Source organism: Embiotoca jacksoni, unplaced genomic scaffold, assembly GCF_022577435.1.
Source record: "Embiotoca jacksoni isolate LCO1_2020_lvr unplaced genomic scaffold, fEmbJac1.0.p SCAF_33, whole genome shotgun sequence".
NCBI lineage: Eukaryota > Metazoa > Chordata > Actinopteri > Embiotocidae > Embiotoca > Embiotoca jacksoni.
Window position 1 is genome coordinate 446764 of NW_027185385.1, and position 23579 is coordinate 470342.

General features: G+C 41.9%; 1 protein-coding gene across 1 annotated transcript in view; it reads right to left on the reverse strand.

Moving 5' to 3' along the window:
* Positions 1-23579, reverse strand: part of LOC138207640 (single-minded homolog 2-like) — a 34439-nt gene that overhangs the window by 9669 nt on the left and 1191 nt on the right. Inside the window, exons 2-9 of the mRNA XM_069165016.1 lie at positions 16184-16266; positions 14516-14605; positions 13954-14062; positions 13106-13191; positions 3910-4109; positions 3590-3696; positions 3158-3305; positions 2846-2999 (exon numbers count right to left, since the gene is read on the reverse strand). Coding sequence (XP_069021117.1) covers positions 2846-2999; positions 3158-3305; positions 3590-3696; positions 3910-4109; positions 13106-13191; positions 13954-14062; positions 14516-14605; positions 16184-16266 — 977 coding nt within the window. The remainder of the gene's footprint in view (positions 1-2845; positions 3000-3157; positions 3306-3589; positions 3697-3909; positions 4110-13105; positions 13192-13953; positions 14063-14515; positions 14606-16183; positions 16267-23579) is intronic.

Below are 23579 nucleotides of genomic sequence, written 5' to 3' on the forward strand. Positions count from 1 at the left end.
ACAGTTTGAAACAGTGTGAAACAGACTGAAACAATCTGAAAGAGTCTGGAACGGCACGGTGGTGCAGTGGTTAGCACTGTCACCTCACAGCAAAAAAGGTTCCGGGTTCGAATCCGGTCCTGGGCCTTTCTGTGCGGAGTTTGCATGTTCTCCCTGTGCTTGCGTGGGTTCTTTCCGGGTTCTCCGGTTTCCTCCCATCATCCAAAAACATGCACCTCAGGTCAGGTTACCTGGCGCCGCGCTAGTGGCAGCCTGCTGCAGCAACTCCCCCCTGAGAGCCCCCCTGCTGTAGTGAAGACATTTCCCCTCGGGGATTAATAAAGTGTATAAAATCAAAAAAAAAATCAAAATCAAAACAGTCTGAAACAGTTTGAAAATGACTGACACAGTATGAAACTGACTGAAACAGTTTGAAACAGTCTGAAACGGACTGCCATAGTGTGAAAGTGATTGAAACAGTCTGAAACAGTTTGAAACAGTCTGGAACTGATTGAAATAGTCTCAAACAGTTGATAACAGTCTGGAACTGTCTGAAACAGTCTGAAAAAGTCTGAAACAGACATACAGTTTGAAACAGTCTGAAAGAGACTGAAACAGTTTGAAACAGACTGAAACAGTCTGAAAAAGTCTGAAACGGACTGCCATAGTTTGAAAGTGACTGAAACAGTTTGAAACAGTCGTAAACAGACTGAAAAAGTCTGACACAGTCTTGAACAGTCAAAAACAGTTTGAAACAGTGTGAAGCAGACTGAAACAATCTGAAAGAGTCTGTAACAGTCTGAAACAGTTTGAAAAAGACTGGAAAAGTCCAAAAAAGTCTGACACAGTCTGGAACAGTCAAAAACAGTTTGAAACAGTCTGGAACTGACTGAAATAGTCTGAAACAGTTGATAACAGTCTGGAACTGTCTGAAACTGACTGAAACAGTATGAAATAGTTTGAAACCGTTTCAAAAAGTCTGAAACAGTTTGAAAAAGTCTGAAACAGTCTGAAAAAGTCTGAAACAGACATACAGTTTGAAACTGACTGACACAGTCTGAAACTGACTGAAATAGTTTGAAAAAGTCTGAAACAGTCTGAAAAAGTCTGAAACAGACATACAGTTTGAAACTGACTGACACAGTCTGAAACTGACTGAAATAGTTTGAAAAAGTCTGAAACAGTCTGAAAAAGTCTGAAACAGACATACAGTTTGAAACTGACTGAAACAGTCGTAAACAGACTGAAAAAGTCTGACACAGTCTGGAACAGTCAAAAACAGTTTGAAACAGTGTGAAGCAGACTGAAACAATCTGAAAGAGTCTGGAACAGTCTGAAACAGTTTGAAAAAGACTGACACAGTCTGAAAAAGTATGGAACAGTCTGAAACAGTTTGAAACAGTCTGAAACTGACTGAAACAATTTGAAACAGTCCGGAACAGTTTGAAACAGTTTGAAACAGACATACAGCTTGAAACAGTCTGAAAGAGACTGAAACAGTCTGAAAAAGTCTGAAACGGACTGCCATAGTGTGAAAGTGACTGAAACAGTCTGAAACAGTTTGAAACAGTCGTAAACAGACTGAAAAAGTCTGACACAGTCTGGAACAGTTAAAAACAGTTTGAAACAGTGTGAAACAGACTGAAACAATCTGAAAGAGTCTGGAACGGCACGGTGGTGCAGTGGTTAGCACTGTCACCTCACAGCAAAAAAGGTTCCGGGTTCGAATCCGGTCCTGGGCCTTTCTGTGCGGAGTTTGCATGTTCTCCCTGTGCTTGCGTGGGTTCTCTCCGGGTTCTCCGGCTTCCTCCCATCATCCAAAAACATGCACCTCAGGTCAGGTTACCTGGCGCTGCGCTAGTGGCAGCCTGCTGCAGCAGCTCCCCCCTGAGAGCCCCCCTGCTGTAGTGAAGACATTTCCCCTCGGGGATTAATAAAGTGTACAAAATTTAAAAAAAAAATCAAAATCAAAACAGTCTGAAACAGTTTGAAAATGACTGACACAGTATGAAACAGTCTGAAACGGACTGCCATAGTGTGAAAGTGATTGAAACAGTTTGAAACAGTCGTAAACAGACTGAAAAAGTCTGACACAGTCTGGAACAGTCAAAAACAGTGTGAAGCAGACTGAAACAATCTGAAAGAGTCTGGAACAGTCTGAAACAGTTTGAAAAAGACTGACACAGTCTGAAAAAATATGGAACAGTCTGAAACAGTTTGAAAAAATATGGAACAGTCTGAAACTGACTGAAACAGTTTGAAACAGTCTGAAAAAATCTGAAACAGACATACAGCTTGAAACATTCTGAAAGAGACTGAAACAGTTTGAAACAGACTGAAACAGTCTGAAAAAGTCTGAAACGGACTGCCATAGTGTGAAAGTGACTGAAACAGTCGTAAACAGTCGTAAACAGACTGAAAAAGTCTGACACAGTCTGGAACAGTTAAAAACATTTTGAAATAGTCTAAAAGAGACTGAAACAGTTTGAAACAGTTTGAAACAGTCTGAAATAGTCTGAAACTGACTGAAACGGTCTGAAACAGTCTGGAACAGTCTGAAGAAGTTTGAGACAGTCTGAAACAGTCTGAAACAGTCTGAAAGAGACTGAAAGAGACTGAAACAGTCTGAAACAGACTGAAATAGTATGATTATCAACAAATCAACAAACCTCTTTCTATGTTACAGTCTGGTCAGAACCAAATTCCGTATTTGTGTTTCCTCAAACATTTCCCCTGATCTCTGATATTAATGTGGGCAACATGCTTTAGATTATTTCCGCCAATAATATGGTTCCAACACATTTTCCATCATATGTTCTTAAAGGACTCCTTTGTATTGTTTCCAGTAGAAGACGGGACGTCCCACCTCCGGATAGGGAGCAGCTCTGGTTCTTGTCTTCATCCTGACTGCTTTGGTTCGGACCTGTTTGCGTTGGTCCTGAGAGGCCGTGAGACTGAGGCCGGCCTTACTTGCTCCGTCTTGGTCCTCCGACAGCTGCAGCTCCTTCCACTCAACGTCACTGCAGACACACACACACACACACACACACACACACACACACACACACACACACACACACACACACACACACACACACACACACACACACACATACATCTGTGACCCAGTGAACTGGAGCTGTCACATTTAGACTTCCAGACGGAGCTGCAGACTCACGTGAGGACATAGTTGACGCTGACGATGCAGTGCGGTCTGGAGGAGCGGCTGTTGTGGACGATTGTTGCGTAACTCTGCACCCACACCCAGCCGCCGTGCTTGGACAGCATGCGGTAGTACTTGGTGGTGACCTGCCCCTTCACCAGCACTGCAGGGAGCACACACACACAAACACACACACACACACACACACACACACACACACACACACACACACACACACACACACACACAACCATCAGCCCTCACTATGAATCACCTGTATGATTGGACTGACCGACCACAATGCAATGCAACTACAGTATTTCACTTCTTGTTTTGGACGTTGCAGACAGGATCCATGGCAACAGCAGTCCAGATCTGTCACCGGACTTCCACCTCCCACATGTATCCTCCCCCACCGACGTCTCCCTACAGGTTGAGAGGACTCACATGTGTGGTGAGCGTAGCGCAGATGGAAGATGTCGCAGGCGTGGACGTGGTGGTAGAGTGTCTTCTCGATCAGGTCCTGAGGCTCGTAGCCCGTCAGCTCGGCCACCCTGACTCCAGCACACACCAGACACATGCAGCATTATGTTCACTTTACACCACCGACAACTTTACAAAAGAGCTGCTTCATTTAATGCACATATTTCAAATTCCTCAAACCTATCTGTACTTGAATGATCTTTGAGATGACTGTTCTGGTTTTATATTTCACACAGGGATCATAATGACAGCCTGTTTTCACCTCTGCCTGCTCCGTCTCCTACCTCATGTCCAGGAAGATGAGCTTGAAGTCCAGGCTGGCTCTGAACATGAACATGTTGCTGTGGAGCTTGATCTCAGTGATGCCGCTGGGGGGCAGAGAGTGTCCGACAGCCACCAGGCCTACCGTCTGATAGCAGGACTCGTACAGGGACATGTCCACCATGTACTGACGCACCTTCAGGTAGCCGCTGCAGTGGATCACCTGGAGACAGTAGCAGGACACGAGTGAGGTCATTCGGTCTCCAACCGATTTTCCCCACTCGGCGAAACACCCGCTGAGAAACCAACTCTGGTTATTGGAGACTCTATTTAATGTGAAGTTAGTGAAACCAGAGGACAGAGACAGATGTCTTCCAGGGGCCAGAGTCAGATGTCTTCCCGGGGCCAGAGTCAGATGTCTTCCAGTGGCCAGAGTCAGATGTCTTTCAGGGTCCAGAGTCAGATGTCTTCCAGGGTCCAAAGTCAGATGTCTTCCAGTGGCCAGAGTCAGATGTCTTCTCGGGGACAGAGCAGGCGACATTGACTCAAACCTGAAACTGCTGACTAAGGCTAATCATAAATCCAGTCAGATTGTTATTAACGTCGGCAGTAACGACACCCGGTTACGCCAATCGGAGGTCACTAAAGTTAACGTGGAATCGGTGTCCAACTTTTCAAAAACAACGTGGGACTCCGTAGTTTTCTCTGGACCCCTTCCTAACCGGACCAGTGATGATATGTTTAGCCGTACGTCTTCACTTCACCGCTGGTTGTCGAGGTGATGTCCCGCTAACAACGTGGGCTTCATTAACAACTGGAATACTTTCTGGGGAAAACCTGGTCTGATCCGGAGAGACGGCATCCATCCTACTTTGGATGGTGCAGCTCTTCTTTCTAGAAACATGGCCATGTCTCTTAACAGCCCTAAAACCTGACATCCAGGGTTGAGGTCAGGACGCAGAGCTGCAGTCTTACAGCTCCTCTGCAGCTTCTTTAGAGCTGTCACTCACCCAAAACCTTCAACATCCCATAGAGGTTGTGTCTGTACCCAGACCACCTACATTTAAACAACTCAAGAAAAGATCTGTCAATACAAATGTAATAAAAATGGATCTTACCAAATTAATGGATCAAATAAATCTGACAATTAAAAGTGAACTATTAAATATGAGATCTCTCTGGTCTAAATCTCTGTTAGTAAATGACTTGATAACTGATCATCAGATTGATTTACTCTGTCTCACAGAGACCTGGCTGCAACAGGAAGAATATGTTAGGATTAATGAAGCAACTCCTCCCAGTCATATTCATTATCATATTCCTAGAGATTCAGGAGGAGGAGGAGGAGGAGGAGGAGGAGGAGGAGGAGAAGGAGGAGAAGGAGGAGGAGGAGGAGGAGGAAGTGTGGCAGCAATCTTCCACTCAAGTTTATCAATTAATCCAAAGCCTAAACTTAGTTATAAATCATTTGAGAGTCTGACTCTTAGTCTCTCACCCAAACTGGAAAGCAGAGAAACGGATTGTATTTGTTGTTGTTTATCTCCCACCTGGTCCTTATTCAGAGTTTCTAACTGAACTCTGACTTTTGATCAGATTTAGTGCTGAGTTCAGATAAAGTGATGATAGTGGGAGACTTTAACATTCATGTTGACGTGGACAACGACAGCCTCAGTTCTACTTTCAGCTCATTATTAGATTCTATAGGCTTTTCTCAGGATGTAAATAAACCCGTCACCGTGGTAACCACACCCTCCATCTGGTTCTGTCGTATGGGATGGAAACTGAAAATGTAATAGTATTTCCTCCAAACCCTGTTTTGTCAGACCACTTCTTATTAACATCTGAAGTTCCAATAATGGACTACACAGCATGTGGAATAAATCCCACTACAGTAGATGTCTGTCAGATGATGTCGTGGCCAAGTTTAAGGAAGCAGTTACATGTTTATCCTCTTCGATGCCGTGTGTTAAAGCAGTGGAAGACATCTACGTTGATCTTAGTCCCACACAAGTGGATCATCTGGTAGAAAACACTGCAGTATCTCTGCTACAACTCTAGATGATGTCACCCCTCTGAAGAAGAGAGTCATGAACCAGAGGAAGTTGTCTCCATGGTACAACTCAGAACTACGCTCTGCTAGGCAGCGACTAGAAAGATGGAAAAGAAATGGAGTTCCACTAATTTAGAAGAATTTCACCTGCCTGGAAGGAGAGTCTAATATTATATAAGAAAGCTCTTCGTAAGGCCAGAACTTTATATTATGCATCATTAATAGAGGAAAACAAGAACAACCCCAGGTTTCTTTTCATCACTGTAGCAGGCTGACAAAGAGTTCCAGTTCTGTTGAGCCCTCTATTCCTTCAGCTCTCAGCAGTAATGACTTCATTAACTTCTGTACTAATAAAATTCTTACTATCAGGGAGAGAATCGGGCCGACCCTTCCTGACACCATCACTGATGTGTTGCTAAGCAACAGCAGCCCTGAAAGCAACTGTAGGACCAGATGTAAACTTGGAACATTTCTCTCCTGTTGAGCTCTCTGAGTTAACTAGAATTATTTCTTCATCTATTCAATTCAATTCAATTCAATTTTATTTATATAGCGCCAAATCACAACACAGGTTATTTCATGGCACTTAACACATTAAAGTCTTTACAGCAGAACTTTACAATATTATTCAGAGAAACCGAACATACAACAATTCCCACATAAGCTAGGAGGGAAAAACTCCTCTTTAAGGGAGAAAAACCTCCAACAGAGGGAAGAAAAACTCCCTTTAACAGGAAGAAACCTCCGACAGAACCAGGATCAGAGGTGGGCGGAGCTTCTGTTAACAGAACCAGGATCAGAGGTGGGCGGAGCATCTGTTAACAGAACCAGGATCAGAGGTGGGCGGAGCTTCTGTTAACAGAACCAGGATCAGAGGTGGGCGGAGCATCTGTTAACAGAACCAGGATCAGAGGTGGGCGGAGCTTCTGTTAACAGAACCAGGATCAGAGGTGGGCGGAGCATCTGTTAACAGAACCAGGATCAGAGGTGGGCGGAGCATCTGCCTCGACCGGTTGGGGTGAGAGGAGAGCAGAGAGAGAAAAGGACAGCATAGAGATAGAAGAGAAGAACTGTTGGTGGAGACGACAATCACAGAGCAGAGACATGCAGCTCCATGACGGGACATCTGGAAAAGAAAGAAGAGAAACTACACGAGTGAAGAAACTGAATGGAGACAACAGATAATAAGAAGAAACTATGGGAGAGAAAAAGATGGTGAGGTATGAGTCAGTTAAAGAGTAGGAGGAAAGAAAAGAAGCTCAGCATGTAACGAGGTCCTCCAGCAGCCTCGGCCTATAACAGCATCACTAAGGGTTAGTTCAGGTCTACCTGAGCCAGCCCTAACTATAGGCTTTATCAAGAAGGAACATTTTGAGTCTAAGATGGCGCCGCGCTAGCGGCAGCCTGTTGCAGCAGCTCCTCCCCGAGTGTGTTGTTATTAGTATTTTTTAAGCCTTTCTCCTCTTCGGAGTTGTTCTTTTTTCTTTCTCTCGTGTGTTAAGTTAACGGTCCGTAATGGACCTTAATTTTTCCACATTTCTGGTTGGGGGCACTGTTATTGTTTACTCTCATGATCAGCTGATCGCGCTGCGTAGACCTCTACTGCTGCTGCCCGGAGCGAGGCCTGAGATCCCTGTTGAACTTCGGAGAAGACGTCGGGGTTGCAGAGCTGGAGCTAAGCTGAAGGCGAAGAGGAGGAAATATAAACCAGCGGTACCGGAGATCTTAATGGGGAACGTGAGGTCGTTGGCCAACAAGACGGACGAGCTCGGCGCTGGTAAAGACCCAGAGAGAGTACCGGGAGTGCAGCATCATGTGTTTCACCGAGACATGGCTGCACTCACATCTCCCGGACCACAGCGCGGCCGTACCCGGCTTCAGGACTGTTCGGGGGGACGGAGATGTTGTTCAGAGCGGCAAGAAGAAAGGTGGAGGGATTGAAGTCTATGTGAACGAGAGGTGGTGTAATCCCGACCACGTGTGTGAAGGAACGTTTCTGTAGCCCGGACATTGAACTGCTAGCCGTGGGGATGCGCCCTTATTATTTACTGAGGGAGTTCACGTCCGCCATTGTAATCGCTGTGTACGTTCCTCCATCAGCTGACGTAGAGGCAGCAGTGGACACCATCTACTCCACTGTGGCTAAACTTCAGAATCAGCATCCCGGTGCATTTTTGTTAGTTACTGGAGACTTAAACCAGTCTGGATAAAGTACTGCCAACTTTTCACCAGTATGTGAACTGCCCCACACGGAACAATAAAACTCTGGACCTCCTGTATGCTAATGCCATGGATGCATACAGTACTACTGCCCCCCCCCCCCCCCCCCCCCCCCATGGTAGATCAGACCACAACCTGGTCCTGATGACTCCAAAGTATGTCCCCCTGGTACAGAGGCAGCCTGTGACCACCAGGACTGTGAGGAGGTGGACACAGGAGGCTAAAGACGCCCTGCAGGACTGCTTTGAGTCCACGGACTGAGACGTGCTGTGTGGACCACATGGGGAGGACATCAACAGCAGGACGGACTGTATCACAGAATACATTAAATTCTGTGAACACTCCACCGTACCATCCCGGACTGTAAAATGCTTCCCTAACAACAAGCCGTGAATCACCAGTGACCTGAAAGTTCTTCTTAATAAGAAGAAAGCAGCCTTCAGGTCTGGGGACAGGGAGGAGCTCAGGAGAGTTCAGCATGACCTGAAGGAGAAGATGAGGGAGTGCAAGGACTCCTACAGGAGGAAGCTGGAGGCCAAACTCCAGCAGAACAACGTGAGGGAGGTGTGGACCGGTATGAAGGAGATTACTGGGTTCAAGGGGAGAGAGAGACAACCAGGGGGAACCTGGAGAGGAACAATCAGGGGGAACCTGGAGAGGAACAATCAGGGGGAACCTGGAGAGGAACAATCAGCTCAACTGTTTCTTCAACAGGTTTAGTTCACTGCCCTCATCTGTCTCCTCCACACACCACACCTCCCAAACACCTCTGCTGCCTTCCCCCCTCCCCCCTCTGTCCCACCTGGTGAGCTGCATGGACACAGAGCCCTCAACTCCAAAGGGCTCTTCCACCATCGACACCATGACCCCCCCTCCCTCTCTGTGACGACTGGCCAGGTTAGGAGACAGCTGGAGAGACTCCACCAGTGCAAGGCTGCAGGGAACTGACGGCATCGGCCCCGGGGTCCTGAAGACCTGACGGCATCGGCCCCGGGGTCCTGAAGACCTGACGGCATCGGCCCCAGGGTCCTGAGGACCTGACGGCATCGGCCCCGGGGTCCTGAAGACCTGCGCCGTCCAGCTGGCTGAGGTCCTACAACACCTCTTCAACCTGAGCCTGAAGCAGGAGGAGGTCCCGGTGCTGTGGAAGACGTCCTGTCTGGTTCCTGTCCCCAAGAAAACGACTCCATCTGCCCTCAATGACTACCGACCGGTTGCCCTCACATCTCATGTGATGAAGGTGCTGGAGAGGCTGGTCTTGGCCCACCTCAGGCCGCTGGTGAAATCTTCTCTGGACCCTCTACAATTTGCGTACCAGCCTCATGTGGGAGTGGACGATGCCATCATCTACCTGCTGCAACGAGCTCAGTCTCACCTGGATGACTCTGTGAGAATCACCTTCTTTGATTTCTCCAGTGCATTTAACACCATCCAACCACTGCTGCTGAGTGAGAAGCTGCGGGTGGTGCGGGTGGTGGGGGGGTGGAGGGGGGTGGACACGTCCACCGTCTCCTGGATCAATGACTACCTGACAGGCAGACCACAGTTTGTCCGTCTGGGCAGTGTGCTGTCTGATACGGTGGTCAGTGGTACTGGAGCTCCTCGGGGAACTGTTCTGTCTCCTTCCTGTTCACCTTATACACAACTGACTTCCAGAACAACTCAGAGTCAAGACATCTGCAGAAGTTCTCTGATGACTGCAGTGGTTGGATGTATAAGGGATGGACGGGAGGAGGAGTACACGGCAGTAGTGGAGGACTTTGTGGAGTGGGCGGGAAGGAATCACCTCCTCCTGAACGTAGCCAAGACCAGAGAGATGGTGGTCGACTTCAGGAGGAAGACGACGGCTCCACAACCGCTGAGAGTTCTGGGAGAGGAGGTGGACATGGTTGAGGAGTACAAGTACCTGGTGTCTCCATGACAACAGACTGAACTGGAAGACCAACATCAATGCTGTCTTCAAGAAGGTGATGAGTCGACTCTTTTTCTTGAGGAAACTTCGATCCTTCAATGTGTGCAGCGAGATGTTGGAGATGTTCTACCATCTGTTGTGGCCAGTGAACTGTACTTCGCTGTGGTCTGCTGGAGGAGCAGCATTGGAGCCGGAGACACCAACAGACTTAACAAACTAGTTAAGAAGGCCGGCTCCATCATCGGCTACAAACTGGACAGTCTGGAAAAGGTGGTGGAGAGGAGGACGCTGAACAAACTATTGTCCATATTGGATAATCCTGTCCACCCTCTCAACCACCTGCTGCAGGGACAGAGGAGGACGTTCTCTAAAAGATTCCTCCAGCTGCTGTCACAAGGACAGATACAGGAGATCATTCCTGCCCACTGCAATAAGACTGTACAATAACTCACCTCTGGCAAAACCCATCACAGTACAATAACACTGTTGACTGTGTTTCTTGGTTTGTTTGTATATAATATATATAGATATATACTGTACTGTATATATATATATATATATATATATATATATATATATATATATATGTTGACTGTGTTTCTTGGGTTTGTTTGTATATAATGTATATAGATATATAATGTACTGTATATACTGTGCATTTTATATTTTATATGTTTTACTGCTATTTACTGCTATTTTATTGCTTTTCTATTATTCTATTCTATTCTATTATTTTATTCTATTATTTCTATTATTATCTTATTGCTTCTGTATGCTGCTGTAGCGAAAACATTTCCCCTCGGGGATTAATAAAGTAAATACCTACCTACCTACCTAATCTTAAAGCTGGAGAGGGTTTCTGCCCCTCCAACACAAACTGGGAGCTGGTTCCACAGGGGAGGAGCTTGAAAACTGAAGCTCCGCCTCCCGTTCTACTTCTGGAAACTCGAGGAACCACAAGTAGACCAGCGTACTGAGAGAGAAGTGCTCTGCTAGGATTATATGGTTCTATAAGATCTCTAAGATATGATGGAGCCTGGTCATGTAGGGCTTTGTAAGTCATCAAGAGAACTTTAAATTCTATTCTTGATTTCACAGGAAGTCAGTGAAGAGAAACTAAAACTGGAGAAATATGATCTCTCTTGTTAAATCCCGTCAGTACTCTTGCTGCAGCATTTTGGATCAGCTGCAGGTTTTTAATGAGTAATTTGGACATCCTAACAACAAGGAATTACAATAATCTAGTCTAGAAGTAACAAACGCATGAATGAGTTTTTCTGCGTCACGCTGAGGAAGGATTTTCCTGATTTTATTAATATTACGTAGATGAAAGAAGGCAGTTCTGGAGATTTGCTTTATATGGTGTCTAAAGGACAAATCCTCATCAAAGATGACTCCAAGGTTCCTCACAGTTTTGCTGGAGGCCAAAACAACGTCATCTAGAGTAACTAAGTGATCACAGAAAGAGTTTCTGAGGTGTTTAGGACCAAGTACAAGAACTTCTGTTTTGTCTGAATTTAGAAGCAGGAAGTTTCTGGTCATCCAGGCCTTTATGTCTTTTAGACAGGTGCAGTGTGGACGTAGAGGACAGCTCAGGCTGTTTGTCAGTGAATAAATATTAAAACACCTTTAGGACCAAAGCAAAGTTTCCACATGCTGATTAAAATGAATGCTGGCCCCGGAGTTAGCGACAGTGTGTTAGCCTGAACTGAGCAGGCTCAGTGGACCAGCTGTTTTCATTTTGGTGACAATCTGAGCTTCTCCTGAACAGAGGGAGGACAGAAGACAGAGGACAGCAGGAGGACAGAGGATGTTCTGGTCCAAACTCAGTTAGGGTCCCACTCCTCTGTCTTTCTGTCCTTCCTTGATGTTCTGTCAACGATCCAATAAAGGCACAATGCCAGAATAATGTTCTTACGGGTGATGAGCTGGCTGGACATCCTGCCTGTGATTCATTACACGTCTAATCAAAGTTACACAGCTGCTGTATAAACATACATATGGATCATATCATGGAAGAAGTTGTTTATCAGCGTTCAGTACATAAACTCAAAGCCATCCTGCACTGATATGTTGAGTTGTAACGTCCTGGTTGATGCTGGTACGTTCAGCTGCAGTTAATATTGAGCCGGTAAAGATGAATACTTTACAGTATCGTCTGTATCAACATAAATTCAACCAACAGCTGGAACCTCCTGCGATGTGTGTGCAGTGAATCCCTCAGTAGGAGGTCTGCTGAAGATATCACAGCACACAGTCAGACTTTCCAACTAAACCTGCTTCATCAACAAAAACGACTCCTCATCTGCAGTCAGCAGCTCTTCATCTTCTCCTCATCATCAAAACAGACCACATGACGTTTGACCGGAAAAACAGACAGACTGAAGTGTGTCTGCTGATTCCACATTTCTGTGATGTGCAGCATGTGTATTATTTAGATGAGACCATTTCTCTATTAAACAGCAGCTCCAAAAAATTACTTATTTTCATCAGCTTCCAATTTTGATCAATTCCTGCAATTTTACTGCAAATAAATTACTTAAACAGAGAAAAGCTGTTGCAAAAACAAACATCAAAACAAACAAAACAAAAATCACAACATCAAAACAAACACGTAAACATCAACAAACAAACAAAGATCACAACAAACAAACAAACAAACAGATAGGGTGAAATCCTAAAGGGCTGATTCATTCATTTCAGTCTGAGTTCACCAACAACATGTTTATAATGACGGAGCAGCACATGCAGAGCAGCGACACACTGATTGTTTACATCCATCCTGCAGCGCTGCTCCACTTTCTCCCATGAATATCTGAGTCTCTCACATGTTCCACTGGATCACACCACACACACACGAGTGGCTGTTAGTTAATGTCACAGCAGCTCTATTTAAATTACCTTTTAAACATTTTGCTCATTTTCCACATGCGGGTAGACATCACAGGAAGCATCATCAGGCCTTCTCTAAGATCAATGAAGTTGGCCTGGATGGACCTCATGTACTCTCGTCTGTGTGGGAACAACGTGATCTTACCTTATATCCTCCACACGTCAGTCCTGCATTTCTTTTAGCCAGAACACACTTCATCCTCAGGAAGAAGGAGCGCTCCAGTTCGTACTCTGTCCACAAACATAGGCAGGACGTGTTACATGATTTCCTGTGTTTCCACTAAACAGTTTCCACCAGCATTTCTTCATCCTCCAGTTAATTCAGATGTTTTAGCGACCAGTGTAAGTTAACATGTCACCCAGCAGAGGTGACCTGTGTGTGCAGTAAGACAGAGCAGGAGAGATCCAACAGTTACAAACACAGCCGGGATCAGTAGTTAGAAATATTGCACCTGTAACACGGTGGGTTATCTCACATACAGAAGCTGGATGATTAATTATGGAGATGTCTCCAACTGGACAAATACTGTATGATCCAAACTAGTTTACATGCAACACTGTAAAAAACTGCTTCCTGTTTATTGATGAGGATGGAGGCCTTAATATCCCCCTGAAGATATGAAGTCCAACAATACTCTTCATGGTGAACTATAATGAATAATATATCATGAATATCTATGTCATCAGATTATGACATCACTATGTCAGACTTCACCATCTGATCCCAGAGACTCGTCATCTAAAGCTGGTGTTACATTTCACCTCCTCTCACATCCTGCAGACCACAGCAGAGTTAGCTGAGAAGAAATGTGATATACTAAATGTAAACAACAGGTACACATACACGTGAGACTCTGCTTTGTAAATATGATAGAAATCAGCGCTGTGTCTCTTTTATTTCTACAGATTCTTACATTAGAACTGGTCATATCAGACCATAAAATAAAAAGAAAAGATCAACTCTTAGCCTGGACCCCGAGGGTCCTGAAGTACCTGGAGAGAAGTGGGGGTGGGGAGGCTGGCGAAGAGCCAGCACTGCTGTCATCTCATCGTGGTCTGAAGGGTGGATGTACTCAAATATACTGTTTCCTGTCAGCTCCACCTGCAGCACACAGTTACAGCATGAGAGCAGCACAACCAACACACAAACTGATCACATCACCAGACAGGACAGACAACGTGATTCTACTGCGACCTCCATGTTCCACATGCCATGTGCCACGTGCCATGTGCCACGTGCCATGTTCCACGTGCCACGTGCCATGTGCCACGTTCCATGTGCCATGTTCCATGTGCCATGTGCCATGTTCCATGTGCCATGTTCCATGTGCCATGTTCCATGTGCCATGTGCCATGTTCCATGTGCCATGTGCCATGTTCCATGTGCCATAATCCATAATCCATGTGCCATGTTCCATGTTCCATGTGCCATAATCCATGTGCCATGTTCCATGTGCCATGTTCCATGTTCCATGTGCCACAATTCATAATCCATGTGCCATGTGCCATGTGCCATGTTTTGCACTGCCCCGGACCAGGTGGAGGAGCGTCTCACCTGCGACAGGCCGAGGTGGACTGATGCTGTTTCGGAGATGTACATGATTTTACCATCAGAGGCAACGACAAACACGAAGCCATCCAGAGTCTGAGGGAGCAGAGACACATTCATTAATTTTATATTTTTATAACGTTATGAGCTCAGAAGGAGCCTCAAAGTTTTAAGCCCTGCCTCTCACAACTTTATTCTAACAAAGCCATTCTTCATTCAAAGTTTAGTTTGGTACAGTTTTGTATTATTTATTTCTATTATGCCTCTTATTATCATGAAAAATAATCTGTGTCATATATGTCTTTAGTTACATATTTTAAAATGAATAAATGATATAGTCTTAGTGACTGTAACCTGAGTATTGAACGGTGTCTTTATGAATCTGACAGCCTCCTGGTGAACAAACAGCAGCTCAGTGTCACTTTCTCTTCACTTCCTGTTCATAAATGCACACTCAGCGCTGCTCGTGTTGTTTACTCTTCGCTCTGATGATGCATGTCGACGTAAAATATGTTTCTACGACCGAATCAACTTATTTCTTATATTTCCTCATTTATCTGTGAATAGCAGATTTATTGATGAATATTAAACTGAAAAATACTGAGGCAACATTTAGATGATCTGTTGAATATATACCATATCGTATCATGTACATAATCAGATACATAATCATATACAGTATAATCCTAACAGTAAATTAAACATTATTTGTGAAAGGAAAAAGGCTACTTATGAAAACAATCTGTAGGAGATGATTCTAACATTGTTGACCTCAAACATCAGAAACATTTATTTGTTTAGATGCAGCCAGTCGCCTCCATCACCGTCAGGAATCTCAGTAGTTTGTATGTTAGCACACATTCTGTGTGAGATTTAATGAGAGTACAAACTAATGTAAAGTGTGCAGATATGATCTAACAGTGTGTCTCTGATGCAGCGGGTCAAAATGGACACACTTTCTATTTTTTAACTCTTACGGACTTTTATTTTTGTTGTGGTTATCAGTCTGCTTGATAAGTAATAATATTCACTGTTAAAAATTAACATAAATTAACATTCACATGAATTCTACTGATTCTAAGTTTACAGACAGAGTGTTCATTGTATGAACCAGGTACCAGTAACCGTGTGTAAAATATCAGAGGATCTGATTTATGTACCAGATCCAACAGTCTGCATCCGGACTCGTTCATTATTGGACCAGAACTCTGCAGCTCGACTGGATGTTACGGTATTAAACGAGTTTCCACTGCAGAGTGAAAACTGAACACAACTTCTATCCTTGTCATGAGTTGTTCTCTGGATGCATTTAACAGAAAATTGGTAACAACATGAGCAGCACTTCATCGTGTGAATGTCTGAAATATCTGAAAATGTTGCAGCTTGTAATCACAGTGGAAAAATATTAAAGAACCTGGTAGTAAACCTTACTGTTATTATTGATGTTATTATATTATTTCCATTGATTACCTTTTAATATTAGACACACAACTATTGACGTGGTGTAAAATACAAATGTCAGATTGAATTTAATTAATGAATTAACATTTAGATGTAAAGCCAGATTAATTTCTTCTTCCTCCTCTCAAAACAAAGCACTTCATACATCAGCTCATTTATCACGAGGCATCACCTTAAAACATGATAAAACATGAAAGATGACAGAACGCTGACCTGTAGAAGGTGTGCGCCCAGTTCTTTGGCCATGCCATCCAGAGGACTGAATCTGGACGTCTGTCCCCATCCGTCCCCTAGACCTGCAGAGACAGATGCAGGGAGACGCTCAGAGACAAACACTGACTCTCCATCGAAAACATGCAGAAATAAAACTTCAACTCGGAACATGAGGGTTGTAACTGTGCAGGCCGTGTTTGAGCATTGCTGGGATTTTTCACGAGGTTTTGTGGTGAAAAGTGAAACTCGACTACGTCCTGACTCCAACACTGCCGACCTTCACAGCGTCGAGGTTATGATGAGAACTCTCAAAATGTGGAGGCGACACAAACAGCACTCAAACATTTTACTGTTCTTTAAACTCCCAGAAACTCTTTGATTCAACCTGTGGAGAAACAGTTATTAAAACTATTTCTCACTAAATATATCAGAGGAAACATGAATTCAAATATGTTTAGGCGATCGACACAAACACACCTTCATTCAAAGATGAAGGTTAAACTCACTCAAGAATAAATAAAAAATAATTTCAAAGATTGTTTTGTTGTCTTTATCCTGAGTAATCTGCACGGGAAAATTGTGCTTTGAGCTTTCCTAAAATATTTTGTTTAATATCATGAGTAGGGGCATTTTTACACCTAAAATACTGTGCAAATTTTAAACACGAAGCCCGTGTAACAAGGGTGTAGCGCATTGTAGCATGTTGTAGAGTGTTGTAGAGTGTTGTAACGTGTTGTAACGTGTTGTAACGTGTTGTAACATGTTGTAATGTTGTGTAACGTGTTGTAACGTGTTGTAACATGGTGTAACGTGTTGTAACGTGGTGTAACTTGGTGTAACGTGTTGTAACGTGTTGTAACATGGTGTAACGTGTTGCAACGTGGTGTAACTTGGTGTAACGTGTTGCAACGTGTTGTAACGTGGTGTAACTTGGTGTAACGTGTTGTAACGTGGTGTAACGTGGTGTAACTTGGTGTAACGTGTTGCAACGTGGTGTAACTTGGTGTAACGTGTTGCAACGTGTTGTAACGTGGTGTAACTTGGTGTAACGTGTTGTAACGTGGTGTAACGTGGTGTAACTTGGTGTAACGTGTTGCAACGTGGTGTAACTTGGTGTAACGTGTTGCAACGTGTTGTAACGTGGTGTAACTTGGTGTAACGTGTTGCAACGTGGTGTAACTTGGTGTAACGTGTTGCAACGTGTTGTAACGTGGTGTAACTTGGTGTAACGTGTTGTAACGTGGTGTAACGTGGTGTAACTTGGTGTAACGTGTTGTAACGTGGTGTAACATGATGTAACGTGTTGTAACGTGTTGTAACGTGTTGTAACTTGGTGTAACATGTTGTAACGTGGTGTAACTTGGTGTAACGTGTTGCAACGTGGTGTAACTTGGTGTAACGTGTTGCAACGTGTTGTAACGTGGTGTAACTTGGTGTAACGTGTTGTAACGTGGTGTAACGTGGTGTAACTTGGTGTAACGTGTTGTAACGTGGTGTAACTTGGTGTAACATGATGTAGCGTGTTGTAACGTGTTGTAACGTGTTGTAACTTGGTGTAACATGTTGTAACGTGGTGTAACTTGGTGTAACATGATGTAACGTGTTGTAACGTGTTGTAACGTGTTGTAACTTGGTGTAACATGTTGTAACGTGGTGTAACTTGGTGTAACATGTTGTAACGTGTTGTAACCTGTTGTAACGTGGTGTAACGTGTTGTAACGTGTTGTAGCGTGTTGTAATGTTGTGTAACGTGTTGTAACATGGTGTAACGTGTTGTAACGTGGTGTAACTTGGTGTAACATGTTGTAACGTGTTGTAACATGGTGTAACGTGTTGTAACATGGTGTAACGTGTTGTAACATGGTGTAACATGTTGTAACGTGGTGTAACTTGGTGTAACGTGTTGTAACGTGTGGTAACGTGGTGTAACTTGGTGCAACGTGTTGTAACGTGTTGTAACATGGTGTAACGTGTTGCAACGTGGTGTAACTAGGTGTAACGTGTTGTAACGTGTTGTAACTTGGTGTAACGTGTTGTAACGTGTTGTAACCTGTTGCAACGTGGTGTAACGTGTTGTAACGTGGTGTAACTTGATGTAACGTGTTGTAACGTGTTGTAACCTGTTGTAACCTGTTGTAACGTGGTGTAACGTGTTGTAACGTGGTGTAACTTGGTGTAACTTGGTGTAACGTGTTGTAACATGTTGTAACATGTAACGTGGTGTACCTTGGTGTAACGTGTTGTAACGTGGTGTAACTTGGTGTAACTTGGTGTAACGTGTTGTAATGTGTTGTAACATGTTGTAACATGTTGTAACGTGGTGTGACTTGGTGTAACGTGTTGTAACGTGTTGTAACGTGGTGTAACTTGGGGTAACATGTTGTAACGTGTTGTAACGTGGTGTAACTTGGTGTAATGTGTTGTAACGTGGTGTAACTGGGTGTAACGTGTTGTAACGTGTTGTAACGTGGTGTAACTAGGTGTAACGTGTTGTAACGTGTTGTAACATGTTGTAACGTGTTGTAACCTGTTGTAACGTGGTGTAACGTGTTGTAACGTGGTGTAACTTGGTGTAACGTGTTGTAACGTGTCGTAACGTGTTGTAACGTTGTGTAACGTGTTGTAATGTTGTGTAACGTGTTGTAACGTGGTGTAACTTGGTGTAACTTGGTTTAACGTGTTGCAACGTGTTGTAACGTGGTGTAACTTGGTGTAACGTGTTGTAACGTTGTATGACGTGTAGCAACTTGGTGTAACGTGTTGTAACGTTGTGCAAGGTGTTGTAATGTTGTGTAACGTGTTGTAACGTGGTGTAACGTGTTGTAATGTTTTGTAACGTGTTGTAACGTGTAGTAACGTGGTGTAACGTGTTATAACGTGGTGTAATCTAGTGTAGATAGATAGATAGAGAGAGATAGAGAGAGAGAGGGCGATAAATAGATAGATAGATAGATAGATAGATAGATAGATAGATAGATAGATAGATAGATAGATAGATAGATAGATAGATAGATAGATAGATAGATAGATAGATAGATAGATAGACAGACAGACAGACAGACAGACAGACAGACAGGGAGAGAGGGAGAGAGGAAGGGAGAGAGAGAGGGAGGGATGGATGGATGGATGGATGGATGGATGGATGGATGGATGGATGGATGGATGGATGGATGGATGGATGGATGGATAGATAGATAGATAGATAGATAGATAGATAGATAGATAGATAGATAGATAGATAGATAGATAGATAGATAGATAGATAGATAGATAGATAGATAGATAGATAGATAGATAGATAGATAGATAGATAGATAGATAGATAGATATACCTATATATCTAGGTGTACATATATATAGTCATAGTTATATATATATATATATATATATATGTGTGTTTGTATATATCTAGGTGTATATATATATATATATATGTGTGTATATATGTGTGTATATATCTAGGGTACATGGTATATATATCCATATATATAGATAAGAGGACATGTTTAAAGTCTGAGTGTCTCATTATCATACTGATATGTATGAATAGAACTTATAAATCTGACCCACAAAGAGCTGCAGATTAAATGTTCCTGCTGAGCAACTCAATCTAAACAATCAATTCTGCAGAAATCTTCTGACTGAAGGTTTTTAGAAAAAGGCAGAATAAAAAATGACCACAGAAAATGTTTCAGGGGAGAGAGGATGTCCCAGCTCAGTGGACGCATGTCCTTCTCCAAACTGTTGGACTGAAATGATTCAAATCTTAGAGAAGGAAAAGTACTGAAGTATTGACAGCACTAATAATAGTCATTAATAATGTTAATTTGTTTGGTTGTGTGATGTTGCAGGACCAAGTCAGATTAATTTATCATAATTTAAACTGCACACACACTGTAGTTTATATGTAAAATCTGCAAAGTAACTAATAACTGCAACATTAACGGGGATTACTTTATGATACAATAATATTAATATTATTAATATTATATTATTGAAGCAGACACACTGAACTGAAGTGACAGTGATACTAAATGGTTCTAAAACTCGTGAAGTAAATACTGAACTGTCTGAGAATCACAGAATGATGGAGATCATGTAGAGTTAATATCAAGTCATGAACATCAGTGATGAAAAGATTCAACTAAAGAAGCTCTTTACTGAAGCATTCCTCCTGTTCTTCATCCTGTCAGAACTGCTCACAACACGTTTATGAAAACACCATGCAAAGCCTGCTTGTCTCTCAAACTGTGGCCCGTTCATATGAAACACATTCAACACGTTAAACACGTTAAACACATTTAACACGTTAAACACATTCAACACGTTAAACACGTTAAACACATTAAACACGTTAAACACATTTAACACGTTAAACACATTCAATACATTAAACACATTAAACACGTTAAACACATTTAACACGTTAAACACATTCAACACATTAAACACATTAAACACGTTAAACACATTCAACACATTAAACACATTAAACACGTTAAAGACATTAAACACGTTAAACACATTCAACACATTAAACACATTAAACACGTTAAACACGTTAAACACATTAAACACATTCAACACGTTAAACACATTCAACACGTTAAACACATTAAACACATTCAACACGTTAAACCCGTTCAACACGTTAAACATGTTAAAGACATTAAACATGTTAAACACGTTAAACACATTAAACACGTTAAACACATTCAACACATTAAACACATTAAACACATTAAACACGTTAAACACATTAAACACATTTAACACGTTAAACACATTCAACACATTAAACACATTAAACACATTAAACACGTTAAACACGTTAAACACATTTAACACGTTAAACACATTCAACACATTAAACACATTAAACACGTTCAACACATTAAACACATTAAACACGTTAAACACATTCAACACATTAAACACATTAAACACGTTAAACACATTCAACACATTAAACACATTAAACACGTTAAACACGTTAAACACATTAAACACATTCAACACGTTAAACACATTCAACACGTTAAACACATTAAACACATTCAACACGTTAAACCCGTTCAACACGTTAAACACGTTAAAGACATTAAACATGTTAAACACGTTAAAGACATTAAACACGTTAAAGACATTAAACACGTTAAAGACATTAAACACATTGAACCCGTTCAACACGTTAAAGACATTAAACACGTTAAAGACATTAAACACGTGAAAGACATTAAACACATTAAACACGTTAAACACATTCAACACGTTAAACACATTAAACACATTCAACACGTTAAACCCGTTCAACACGTTAAACACGTTAAAGACATTAAACACGTTAAAGACATTAAACATGTTAAAGACATTAAACACATTCAACACGTTAAACCCGTTCAACACATGAAAGACATTAAACACATTAAACACGTTAAACACATTCAACACGTTAAACACATTAAACACATTCAACACGTTAAACCCGTTCAACACGTTAAACACGTTAAAGACATTAAACACGTTAAAGACATTAAACATGTTAAACACATTCAACACGTTAAACACATTAAACACATTCAACACGTTAAACCCGTTCAACACATTAAACACGTTAAAGACATTAAACACGTTAAAGACATTAAACACGTTAAAGACATTAAACACATTGAACCCGTTCAACACGTTAAAGACATTAAACACGTTAAAGACATTAAACACGTGAAAGACATTAAACACATTCAACACATTCAACACATTCAACACGTTAAACACATTAAACATATTCAACACGTTAAACCCATTCAACACGTTAAACACGTTAAAGACATTAAACACGTTAAAGACATTAAACATGTTAAAGACATTAAACACATTAAACACATTCAACACGTTAAACCCGTTCAAAACGTTAAACACGTTAAAGACATTAAACACGTTAAAGACATTAAACACGTTAAAGACATTAAACACATTAAACACATTCAACACGTTAAACACATTCAACACGTTAAACACATTAAACATATTCAACACGTTAAACCCGTTCAACACGTTAAACACGTTAAAGACATTAAACACGTTAAACACGTTAAACACATTAAACATGTTAAAGACATTAAACACATTCAACACATTCAACACATTCAACACACTCAACACGTTAAACATGTTCAACACATTAAACACGTTAAACACATTACACACATTAAATATATTAAACATATTAAACATGTATTAAAAACATACTGCTGTTTTCAAAGCTGAATAATTGTATTAATGTTCCTCTTTTATATTTTTGTGTGTTTCTGTAATTTATAAATCTATAAGAATGAAAGCTGAAGACTGATCACTAATTATGAAATAATATATATATATATATAATGAAATGTCTTCAGCTGCAGTTTGTATTCTGTGAGCGACCTGAGGAGCAGCAGGGTGTCAACAACACAAACTGTTTATCATTCAAGTTCAATTTAAAAATGGATTTACAACCATTAGTATTATCAGATAATATGTAACATATATTAAATATGTTGTATTATATTTTATATATTCTTTTCTATATTTACTATATTCTATATAGTGACAGTTTTGTTCTTCTTAAATTAAAACAGACTGTGCAGTCATAACAGCATCAAACTGAGTTAGTCCACACCAAATGTATTATTATAATATATATATATATATATATATAATAATAATAATTATAATTATTATCTGTTATCTATACTATAATAACAGTAATTATTATTCTTTCTCATTCTCAATTATTATTTAGCCTATTGCTTTAATTACTCTCATTGTCATTAATACTAATAGCAATAGTTGTTGTTGTTATTATTATTATTATTATTATTATTATTAATATTATTATAAAAGATGCTGAATTAATGCTGGTAAATGAGGCCTCCCTGTCCCCTAAATGAGGACTGTTTGTCCCGCAGTTCTTCGTCCTGTCAGGACTCTTAAACATGACGGCGGTGTTAAAACCCGCGGTTCGGTTCGGTTCGGTTCGGTTCGGTCAGTTCGGATCATCGCTGACATTTTACAGGCTGCTCGGGCTCGTGCGTCCCGGACACAGAGCTCATTCTGCCGGCGGTGAGCGGAGTCCCGGCCGTGAGAGGCCGCGTGTGAGGGGAGACGTGATGAGTGGTGACAGAGAGGAAAGCCGCTGTTCTCCTGCGGACTCATGAAATAATTCCCCGTGATGAATGAGTTCGGAGTCCGAAGCGGACACCAGCTCTTCATCAAACCTCCATGAAACCTCGTTAACGGAACCACCGACAGGCCACATCAACACGGAGGAGCTCATTCAGGAACTCACTTTACTTTTACCGACAATCTCATTCGGACAGAGAAATAAATACAGCCGTTATTAATTATTATTATTATT